Genomic DNA, 12,428 nt, shown 5'->3' with positions numbered 1-12,428 from the left:
ACGCGGGTCAAAAATGACCTGTATAAATTTCCTGCTGAACTTCAGAAACCTTTAAATCCCTACAGTTATTTATGTTTTTGTTGCTCTCCTTGGCATCCCCAATCAACAAAATGATTTCACACAGCAAGGACATTTTATATCAGACAAACAAAAAGTATCAGAACATTATTATAAAATGCCATAACTTAGCTGTTTTACATATAAACTGTTTTTTACATCCATTACAATCTGGGTAAAGAGTATCTGCTTAATGTTATTATGCTGTTGTGTTTGTCTTTATGTTTCAAAGGTGGGCTGGGCTGGGGAGGAGGCTGGGAAACATTGACTGTATAAAAAATGGACATTGAGGTCCATTCTCTCAACTTGATCCAATCGTCCTCGCCTACAGGAGTCACCATCTTGTCAGACTTTGACTCCGCCTCATATCCTCTTACCAAAAAAGGGCATGTATATGACGTTGGGGGGAAGGACATACGTCTGTAGGTACTTTAGGATTAATTGGATCAAAAGTGTGACTATCAAATGAAATATTTGATAGAGAAAATTAATAAAGAAAAATTACAAAAAATTCATAACTTTAATTTATTAAAAACTTCAACCAGAGAACCAAATAAATGTAGGGCCTTGACTCACGTTCAGATTATGAGATTGAGTATTCTCAATAAACGTATCGTTAATCAAGTAAATATTAGCTATCACCAATAATTATCATAGATAATAATAAAAATTACTCTAGTTAAACTAGAGTTCCTCGGGGCACCACCGTCATAGACGGAGTGACAACTAATATAAAAGTCTCATTAAATATATTAAACTACTAATTAAGGGTTGAACACGATAAATGTAATAGTTTAATTAGTTGAAGGATTTAAAACTTTTCTTAGTAGAGGCTGGCTCATTCATCTTTGTGTAATATTAAATAAACAGACATATGGTAAACACAAACATGTATTAACACATTAATAAATGCAACAAACAAAACACAGTCAACTAACCAAACCTAACAGCAAATGATGTGTGTGTGTGTGTGTGTGTGTGTGTGTGTGTGTGTGTGTGTGTGTGTGTGTGTGTGTGTGTGTGTGTGTGTGTGTGTGTGTGTGTGTGTGTGTGTGTGTGTGTGTGTGTGTGTGTGTGTGTGTGTGTGTGTGTGTGTGTGTGTGTGTGTGTGTGTGTGTGTGTGTGTGTGTGTGTGTGTGTGTGTGTGTGTGTGTGTGTGTGTGTGTGTGAAACAAAGAGGAGAGGTGTGGGGCTTGGACCCCTGCAGATATGGTGTGAACATTAAGTTATACAAAAGCCAGCAGGCTGAAGACCTCAGAAGTTATAACAAAGATACAGTTCTATGCTTAGCCGTTCATACAGTCCTATAACATGTAGTAATGCCCAGTTGGTGATTACTTACCAGTCCATGAGATGGGAAAGATAAGTTGCGTTACTTGATGCCAGTGGCTGGTCCTTGTGACGGAAGCTGGTTGAAGAAATGTTCTTGTCTTGGTTGTTGCTCTTAGACAAAAGAGGACTCAGATCGCTCTTTGTTCTGCTCAGTTGAGTTGGTTAACCTGGCTGGTGATCCTACACCATACAGGCCATGTTCAGGGCCTAGGGAACGCCGGCAGCTGGTCCCTGGATCCAGCAGGAGAGCGTCGAGTTGAGTGTGGAGATTCGAAGTAAGGGCGCACTCAGACTGTCCATCCATACCGTGCCCAAACAGGTTTCACAGGTAAAGCCTAGTTCGTTTGACCAGTGTGAGTGCAACTGCACCGCGCCTAGCTGCAGCACGCTTGCCGGCCACGGACCGTTTGGGAGAGGTGGGCTTTTGTAAAGCCCGTTTGCAAATGTACGAGCACGAGCGTGCGCACGTGTACGAGCATGAGCATGAGGTCTACTCTGACGTCATTTTATGTGCGCCTGTTCGGACATAGAAAAAAATAAATAAATAAAAAGACGTACCATGCACGGACATTTAAAACAATGGCGGCGAAAGTTTCACGTTGGTGTGATGCGGAGGCGGAGTGTATACTGCAGATTTGGTCGGATGAAAATATTCAAAAACAGTCGGACAAGACGCACAAAGACTGCGAGGTCTATGGAAAGAATTGTAAACAAAGCGACACATCGCGATGACGTCATCAATGCGTGTGACGTGTTACGGCGTGATGACATTTAAGCAGCAAGAAGCATTTGCGCAAGGCCCAGGCAGTGTGAGTACAAACGGGCCTGGCCCGCGGGGGGAGAGGGGGGGGACAAGTACCCTAAAGCACGGGGCACAGAACGGATGGACAGTGTGAGTGCGCCCTAAGAGTCCAAGGAAGAGGGCCAAGAGAGAGACAGGAGGTGTCCTACAGTTTCATAGACACTGATGATGTCATCACCAGAGGTCAGGACAGTCTGGAGTTCCTTTGGAGAGTTCACACCTGGGTGTGACCTGGGAGAGTTGCATGGCAGGCTTTTGTCTGTGACCATGCCCTCAGGGACAAAGGCTGCCAGGCTTTTGGGCCTAGTCTTTCCCTTTGTTTGATCAGGTTGAGGCCTTCTCATAATCAGACTGAAAGTTTATGTTAAACAGGCCGCCTTCAAATCATAATTAAACCTAATTAAGGACTTGGACAAAAAGAACATTCTAGCCTGTATGTTTAGGTCATATCTCCATGACAGCACTGAAGGGGGTTAATTGTTTTGTACCAGACTAATTTTTATTTTGTTGGAGGTTAAAGTTTATGAATAACTAGAGGCGTGGCCTCTTGAGTGACAGCTAGCCTCTGGCCCTCACTTCTCCTCAGAGACTAGTTGTCAGGATTAGCATCATTAGCATGCTAACTCCATCATCTGGACCTGGACTGTGGTCATTCGTGTGGTGGTGTTACTGTAAGTGACAAGATGGTTTGCTCTTAAACTGAACCAACAGATGGTTTTGGAACACACCGTGTTAACGTTAGCTCGCTTAAGCTAATTAAATAGCCCCACTTGCACCATGACTTGCAGTACAGCCTGCTATCTATGACACATACACTCGATGCTAATCTTGAGTCGTGGTAGGATTCAGGCTGGGAGGGTCGGTGTTTTACAGTCTGTCAGCATGGGACTGTGTTGAAAATCAGTTTAAATCAGAGATCATAAATGCTGCCTGCACTTCACTACTGGAACCGGTGTAATCTCTGCTAGAGACACTGGACTAACGCTCTCTTTCGTCTAGTAACGTGTATTGTTAGCCTAGCTCCCGGGCGGTGGAGCTAATGTGAGCTAATGTGGCTAATTCTGTAAACGTCACATGGACGTATGTCCCTCCCACCAATGTCACATACATGCCCTTTTTTGGTCAGAGGAAATAACGAGTCAAAGTCTGAAAAGATTTGCTCCCAGAGGCAAATATGATTGGATCAAGTTGAGAGAACTGACTACGTCCATTTTTTATACAGTCTATGGTGTCTTCACACATCTGTTTTTCTTAGCTGTCCAGGGTGAATGAGCTTCAAGGTCAGCCCTGGTGAGCGGTGCTGCGATCGAATGGATGTTATTGTGTTCAGCTGCCTGTAGAGCTTTTCTAATGGCCTACCTGCTGTTGGTTATTGTTCCACTGCCTACTTTATTTTTACTTTTCGGTGCTTATACTGTTTTCCCTCGTCCCAGTAGAATGGTGTTACTGTAACTCTGCGACAGTTGAGCTCTTGAGTGCAGGGGCACTGTCCGTGGTGCTGAACAACCAAAATAAAGATGGTCTTTCATAAAACCTTAGCAGTAATAGCAGAGATGTTAACATGCTAATAGAAATTTTAAAAATCAACACAAATGTTTTAGTTTCAGTTATAATAAAGCCAGTTCAGATAGACATTTAAGAGCTTCAGTGGTCCTTACATTAACCATCAATGAGAAACGAGAGCAGTCAAGTGTGCTTCACTGACTGTCGACGTTTTCTGAGCCACATGTCTGCCGTGTTTTGCTCGTTTTTGTTGATCTGCCACGGGAGTGTTTTTTGCACGGCAGAGGGTTACGGAGAGAAGACGATCCTCCCCAACCGCACGCGAGCTAATCGGAGCGCTTCCGCTTGTATGAGCCAATCAGAAGGAGGTGCGCTGCCTCTTATAAATCCATCTGCTGCCGAGCCTTTCCGTCCACTGTCCCCGCTGTCCTATGAATCATTGACCCGAGCTACATCCCTCATCTACCGCAACCGTGAAGATGGCGGCCCGGGTAAGATTATACATCGGCTATGTGCTTGGTTTATTTCAACAAAATGTGTAATATCCTTGTGTTTCTGTCTGGGAAATAAGGGGAAACATGGCGTCACATGACGGGCGAGCGCTGTCTCTGTTCATATTATGCGCAGTCTTGGGACATTTGTCTTCTAAATGTCAACGCCACAGCAGAATATGGTTTGTTTCACATGATGGTGCAGAACCATAACCCTGACAAATGCCAGGAGGAATCATTTCCGATGTAGAGTTGCATATGAGCTCCAGGGTCAGACCCTTCTCCGGGACGATCGCTGCTTAATCCTGGGCTCTCCTTGTCCTTGAGCCGACGCGGCTGCGTAAAAAACGCTCACTGAAAGGCTTTTACGAGCTATGCATCTAAAATATCAGAGCTGACGTTTTGAGTGTTTGCTACAGCGAGGAACATCGTGTAACGAGCCTGCATCAAGCATGTAAGCATGCATTTGATACCTCAAAACAACGAGGTGAAGCGTTACCGCTCGAGCCTCCAGCCTGCTGCGGCTTTGCAGTGTGGAGCGGAGCATTGCGCTGCCGGCTGCTACATAGTGTGCATTTTTATTTCAATGGCTGTGCAGAACCTGTCGACGTACAGGGAGGATAATGTCAGGCAACCAGTGCCAATCTGCCCCGCTGTCTATCACTCTCATCACAGGCCCTGCTGTGAAGGGAGGGACGCAGCAGTGTTTCATCTGACGGGCAGGGTAGAGCTGCATCTCTAAACCCGCATCTTCTGATTCAAAAATTTATTGACTAAGGGCAGGGCAAGCCAACAGCTGCTTTTGCTGCATCATGGCCTTTATATTGATGGTGGAAGCAGGTTTGCAGTACATTTAGTGAAGTGATCACATTCACAGATGGAGGTATCCTACTCTTTCATCATGTGTACCATATGAAGAAGCACCTGAACTTCAAAGGTTGCATTTTGTTTCCGATTTGACAAGTACATCATTATTCTAGAACCATGGTTCCCAACCATTTTGCTTCACGACAAAACACCTTATACTTTATTTTAGGAAATAAAATTTGTGGCAGAGAAAGATTGTTACGACTCTCATGTCTGTTAATTTGAAGCTGCGCCAGTGGTTAACCTTTGCTTTGTTAAACTCTGCATTAAGATTTGGAAACAAGGGTAAAGCTGGCTCTGTCCAAAGGTAACAAAATCCATCTACCACCACCTCATGCCCGCTGCAATCAGTCTGGTCAACGACCACATGAATTTGTTTTTTGTTTTTTTGTTTGATATTTGTTGTTTGCTGTGCCTCTTTTACTGCTGGCTGTACACCAAATTGCCCCTCAGGGATAATAAAGATACCATGTACCTTGAACCTTTAAAGTGAAATTCCAGCGTAAAATCATCCCATGGTCTTTTGCAGCAAACCTCTGCAGCAGCATGATAAGAGTCCCTACACAGAAAACAAAGCACCATCAGCATAGTAAGTGAACCCAGAGTTTATTCAAAGAGTGTTTTAAAGAGTTACCTAATGGCACCTGTACCAGCTCCTCTCATAGTAGTCCATTCAAGTGGATTACCAAAGTCAATCCCAAAGGAAGAAGCCCATTGGTGCTTTGTTTTATGTGTAGGGACTCTTCTCATGCTGCTGCAGAGGTTTGCTGTTATTTTCAGCAGTATTAGTGGTTAAAAAAAGCTGCAGTAGATAAAAAGGGAACAAAAAGGCAGAATTTGAAGCAGAGTGAGACTTCTTCCTGCAGCTCTCCCTCTCTGTCCTGAGCCAATAGGAACTCTCTCTCTCGCTCTGAAATGACCTTTGATTGGCCGAACAGAGCCAAGATGAGGTGCATGAGTTGAGTTTTCTCTGGTATATTGTTTGTTGTGTAAAAACAACAAATCATTGTTTTTTACGGAGGGTTGCTATAAGTGCCGAAGTATTTCTTGGTTTGAAGCAGTCTCCAATGGTTGCCTGGAAACTGTTTAGATGTAAGAAATAGTCAAGCCCATAACACCTTCACAAAGCAGTGAATTGTCACTTCTCTTTCCAGTCATTGTGCTAAGCTGGTATTCATATTACCATACAGACATGAGAGTGGTATCTATCTTCTCATATAATTCTTCGCCAAAAAGCAAATAAGTCAAGTCAAAAATGTTGAAGGATTCCTTTAAGCAGCGTACTGACTGTATGCCACATAGATCAGTGAGTTGTGAGGGGTTTCAGATTCTTACATTTGATTATTCTTAAAATGGTGTGATGTAGCTTTTACTCCAGGGCTGGGTATCTTGGTCTATCTCTAGTTCTGTCAAACTTATTATTTGGGCTCTCTTTTTCAAATCTGTGGAAAGAAACCAGACCCTAGGTGACATCATAGTGAAGACATCATGCAGAGTCGTGATGCAAGGTGCTAATAGATTGTAGCATTACACAGCAAGATTTCTCATCATGCTCATGTTACACTACAAAGAGAGTGATCATGGCATTAACATTCAGTATATTGCAGCAGGGGGCTCATAACCTCACATAGCAGGTATGCAGATCTTAAAAGCCTCATTGGTTTCACCCCTTCACTTTCTGTGCTGGCAAGCTACAGACGAAGAACAGCAAATTCAGAATAGTTGTTAAATAACAAGCCAAAACATGTATGAGGCTGGAGGTTGCTGACCTTTCAGTCCATCTTGACTGCAGAGCCCAGGCAGGCTAACGGCAGCAGTTTGTTTCACAGCCTGACAGCTGGCCAACACCCGAGGGAGCTCGTTCAGTAGTGCTTTGAAGGGCTGCTGGTTTTCATTTGTCATTTTTTTACAAGGGGAATGGATTTGTGCATTACTTCTTAAGTAATTAGTTAAAACAAATTCAATGCTGCCACTCTCATATTAAAAACGGCCCTCAGGTTGGCTACAAGTGTGTGACAGATGATCATCATATGAGAACAGAGGAGTACAGTATAAGTTAATGTTTTACTGACATTGAGACGTTGAATTTGATTATAGTATTTCCTGTCTGATGTGGTAAATGTGCTACAAACCTTTAAAACTATGAACTAAAATAATGTAATATGACAGCCCCAAGACAATGACACAGGATATCTGGATGACACATACAAGTTCGATCCTTTAATTGGGTCTTTGTAAGTGCTTCTTTTACTATCAATATAATAGTTGTTTTTAAGAATAGGGGGTGAGAATTCACAGATTCCCATGCTCAGTATTTAATAACAACTATAGAGCAGAATCATTTAATAATTACATAATTTACAATGACATTTACAAACCCGGTGAATAAATTAGATAAAAACGGTGTCTGAGGAATTGGACCAACTGTTTGCAAAGCCCTGCCCCCACCCCCACTACTTAGTTACTATTGAGAAGAGAAATGGAAACTTAAGTATTGAGCTCATCTTGCAAGTACTGATATATACTGATATCAATGTTTGTATCATCGGTAATAAGATTGATCTGCCCAGTGCTAAATGCTGTATTTGTATTATGGTTTAGGTACTTTTCCCAGTTCTTCATAAACTGAGATTGGATTCTACATTTGTGTGTGTGCGTTGACAGACTCCAAAAGGAATAAATTCAAGTTCAAATAAAGTCACACAGGTTGTAAACAAGCTAACTAGTCCTGGCTAAAATAATCAAATAAAGAATGTGTGTTTGTCTCTACATGAAAAGAGGGGCCGAGATGGTACATTCCTTTACACACACACACACACACACACACACACACACACACACACACACACACACACACACACACACACACACACACACACACACACACACACACACACACACACACACACACACACACACACACACACACACACACACACACACACACACACACACACACACACACACACACACACACACACACACACACACACACACACACACACACACACACACACACACACACACACACACACACACACACACACACACACACACACACACACACACACACACACACACACACACACACACACACACACACACACACACACACACACACACACACACACACACACACACACACACACACACACACACACACACACACCAAAATTCCATACAAAGTGGCCCTTAGGGATTAATGGGGAGCATGATCTTGACTAATACAACCAGATTAATTTAATGCAGGTACACTTGAGAATACCCATGCAATTCCTCAATCACATGCACAGTACACACTGCTTACTGCAGAGGTATTGAGGCCACACCCGCTACATGCACTGTGCACTCCTCCATCACATGATGCAGAGATGATTGCTAGAACCCTTGACTATTGAGAGCACACATTAGAGCCTGTGGACTACTTAAAGTAAAGTAAGTTATGATGATATAATGGGGTAAATATAGTTGATGTATGGTATTAATGTTAATGTCAATTTGGAAAATTTCCAAAATTGCCCAGCTTATCTTTCCATGGAAAGTTTCTAGGAATTATACGTTCCTTTGCAACGCTACACATGACACACACACACAGTTCCACACGCTGACGGGCTCAACATCACCTTCAAAAGATGGGATAGAGAAATTACAGTTTTAAAGGTTAATATGATGTTGGTGGAAAGATCCCTGTCATCTTACTGTTGATACATTAATGCTAATTAGACGGTGTTGGGAGAACCATCTGTCAATCAAACTCTCGCCAAAGTCAGTTTGCAGCAAAACAGCTTTGCCAATGAGGAAAGCCTTTAGTGTCGTTGTCTTCACTCAATGAAGAAAAACTCTCCAGTTCTGATCAAAGTGATGCCATCGTAGCATTAAGCTAACCGCTTTAGGAGCCACCATTGTTGTTTTCAACGAGTCATCTTTCGTGTTGTCATCACGCCCGCTCCCCACACCTCCTTCAAGGATGCTGATTGGTCGGCTCACTCTTTTTCATTTTGGAGCCTGACAAGATGGATTTTCGTGTGACCTGAATATTGTTATCGCATTATCACGTTGAGATTTGGTGGCTGTGCAGCCTAAGCCATATTGTGTGGATCTGGCAACATTTCTTGGGCATACACATAGTTTTTTGCCAAACCCAGCAATTTCACCACGTGGTTTCAAGCAATCAGGAGCTACCAGGAAAATCCCAACATAAAACTGTCAGGCTGAGAAAAGCACAACCTTAAGCACACCGACACATTGTATGCAGCGCTTTTTAATTATTTATCGCATATTTTATTAATAATGTATCATAATGTAGGAGTAACGTAACGGAAATTTATCATCAAAATATGTTTTTCACAAGTAGAAGGGGCGTTGCCCCGACAGCCTTAACGGACCACCACTGTTTTTAAAGCTCCCAGTTCTCACTTCCAGAGCAGGCGATGGCTTTCAACACTCTGCCTGTTTGTCAAATGTATTCATGAATTATTTATGGCTGTTCATAATCATACTGCCAGGAAAGCTTTCAGTGATGAAAGAAGAAGATATGACTAATCTGCATGTTGACAAGCCTCTAGCACTGACTTCCTGTATCTGACCCTATGTTCTGAGATCCCTGTAGAGGGAAAAAAAAAGGATTCATCACTGATGGCAAAAAAAGAAACATTTTGGTTGGCCTTGTTTCCAGCCGTCACTGACTGTCTGTGTGGGAAGATGCAGACACAGTGAATACTCAACTGCTTGCTTGTCATATACATGCTGGGTTTACAACTAAGTGATTTAGTTTTAATAAGCTTCAAGTGGTTTTGGTTTCTACACTTGTATTAAACACAGTTATTTGGTCTTTTTAAGGGTATTTCCAGTTTCAAGAAGTCAAACTTGTAATTCCATTAGCATGTTGTAGATAAGCCTAAATGATAAATCCATTGGTTGTTTGATAAGCCCAGTCCCCCTTAGTTACTGTTGCTATGCCTGACAGTGTTTGCGGTCTTGCATGGTACATCTGAACTCTACAATAATACAGGGGGCAGATTCAACAATTTTTAAATTGTTGAATCTGCCACCTTGTTTTTGGAAAAACGGTCCTTGACTTTACACAGTCAAAAGCAAAATTCTAATTTTGAGCTGGTGACTGTTGTTTTGCTGGCTGGGCTATTCCACAAGATTTTATCAGTTAAAGCTTTAATAAGATTAAGCTAATGTTAGCTTGAATTGCTGTTTCCAGTGGACATCAACAAGACCAATTTTAAAACCTGAATTTAGTTAAAGTATTTGATAAAAGCTAAATTGGACCAAAAGTTCACCTTGGGTTGCTGTAGTGTAAACCCCATATTCATAAGTCAATAAGTAGTAAGTAGAGCAGGACAGACCTGCTAACGTTACCATGGTTACATTCTGATAGCGCCCAGGACCGGCTAACGCAGTAGGGAAATGTGGGGACATGTATGATCCATCTCTTGTTCCTTACTTACTTAGTTCAGTTGGTGGCATACCCCTGTAGCTGATATGCCAAGAAGAAGAAGAAGAAGAAGAAAAAGAAGAAAATAACCCATGTTTATATAATTTGTCTTTAAAGGAATACAAAGCCAGCCCAATGGCTTTGGAGTCATGCAAATATTGATGGATTGTGAAATGTGCATGCATGGATTGCCAGGCTGACACATACTCCAAATTGTAGTATTTTATCATACTGTCTGTCTGAATATATGTATTCACCCTCTGTTTTAGTGCCTTTAAGATTAAGATGAATGTCTTAAGTAGGGGCTTATGCAGACTTTAATGAATTATTGATCTACTATCTCACATTGACCTCAGGATTCACAGGAATTCCATGTCCCCTTAAGCAAACATTGATGATCTTCCTCCACCTCCGATAAGGGCAGGGTTCCTGGCAGACAATTCCATCTTTGGACACAAATATTCAGTATACTGCTCTAATAAGAGCACCTGTGGCAGGTGTCACAGGTGAACAGCTAAAGGGGGATTAGACTTCAAGTGCAGTGTGGACGCTAACCGGGTTACTCTAGACAAATAATCAGTGACCCTCTATGCTTTATGTTGTGTATTCAGAAGTAGAAATTTCATTTGAGTATTGGTTATTATTTAAATATTAATTTGTTTTGTTTTTCCAGCCATAATTTCAAGTGTCAAACTCACTTCAACTTCTGACAGATGGTTTCAGGTATAAATTGGAATTCTCTTCATCACTGTCAACATTGACAGTGCTGAGTAGCTTCAATGACAACCTGATTGATCTGATTGTGTCAGAATCAATAACCAGAGCTGAGAGACTTTTGATTTTACAGTCAGAAGGAAAAGAAATTAGAAAAAGACGCCTACTTATCTGTGGAACAAGTGAGGGGGTTACAAAAGATGGCTGCTCCTCTTGAATGAAGTGAGCAGTTCATTTCTCTCATAATCTTGCTGTTGTTCAGCCATCTTTTGCTCCGCAGCTATTTGTCAAAAGGCTTTTATTTGTTTTCCTGCTCTAACTTCTGTTTTACACCCACACCCAATTTTTGAGGCAGCAGGCTGCATCTTCAAGGTCAGAGACTGTTGTAGTGAATCTCCATGGACTCTGTAAGCGGCACGACAGGGATCATGCAACCACGTGGGCCCGCGGGCTTAGTTCTAGTATTACGCAGCTCATCCATTCCTCCCCCTCTGCACGCAGCTATGTGGTCCTTCAACAGGCAAAATCTACATAGAACTCAGTGATCTGGTCAAATGAACTGAGAAACAATCTGTTTTTACTGTGTGAACGCAATAGCATCATTAAGGGGGGCAGAAATAATTTATTCAGGTGTCAGCTTCAGTGGCTGCAGTAGCTGCAGTGCCCACCAGGTGGCACGTGTGAACAGCCTGGATGAGTTATACAGTCTATCGTACAGACGGGCAGTGGGAGAAACAAGATAAAAACACGCTGGGAATGAATCACAGCCCTTTACCAAACTATCTGCCAGACTTTTACAGTATACTTACACATCAGAGTCTTCATTGTATAGTGGACACAGTGTTATGACCTTAGACATTATAAAATTAGTTGACAGACTTTTGGGTCTGAGTGTACCGTAAACCTTCAACAAGTCATCAGCCATTACCCTAAAGACCTTAAGAAATATATTGTCACAAGTTGTGATATAATAATTGGAAAAATACATGCGTAGATCCAGGCTACTCGATACCAACGGCCAACTGTATCTGGAAATAGGCCTTTACTAGGCTATATTGTAATAAGAATAACAGCCGAGCAAATGCATTTAACTATACTCTGTGCCACATTAACACTAGATGAAGTATCCATTTTGGTGGACAAATAGACCGATTAAAACACATGTAAACAATGATGAAAACTGACAACAGGATGGTCATGTCTCTTCTTACCGTTG

General features: G+C 42.1%; 1 protein-coding gene across 1 annotated transcript in view; it reads left to right on the top strand.

Annotated features, from left to right (window-relative positions):
• The first annotated feature begins 4,066 nt into the window (after positions 1 to 4,066).
• nsfa (N-ethylmaleimide-sensitive factor a) overlaps positions 4,067 to 12,428 on the top strand; it is a 77,098-nt gene continuing 68,736 nt past the window's right edge. Inside the window, exon 1 of the mRNA XM_083931704.1 lies at positions 4,067 to 4,185. Coding sequence (XP_083787830.1) covers positions 4,174 to 4,185 — 12 coding nt within the window. The 5' untranslated portion in view covers positions 4,067 to 4,173. The remainder of the gene's footprint in view (positions 4,186 to 12,428) is intronic.

The sequence above is a fragment of the Echiichthys vipera genome (assembly GCF_963691815.1).
Source record: "Echiichthys vipera genome assembly, chromosome: 17".
Lineage (NCBI taxonomy): Eukaryota > Metazoa > Chordata > Actinopteri > Perciformes > Trachinidae > Echiichthys > Echiichthys vipera.
The sequence above is the reverse complement of the archived record's forward strand: the minus strand, read 5'-3'. Positions and strand labels throughout refer to the sequence as shown.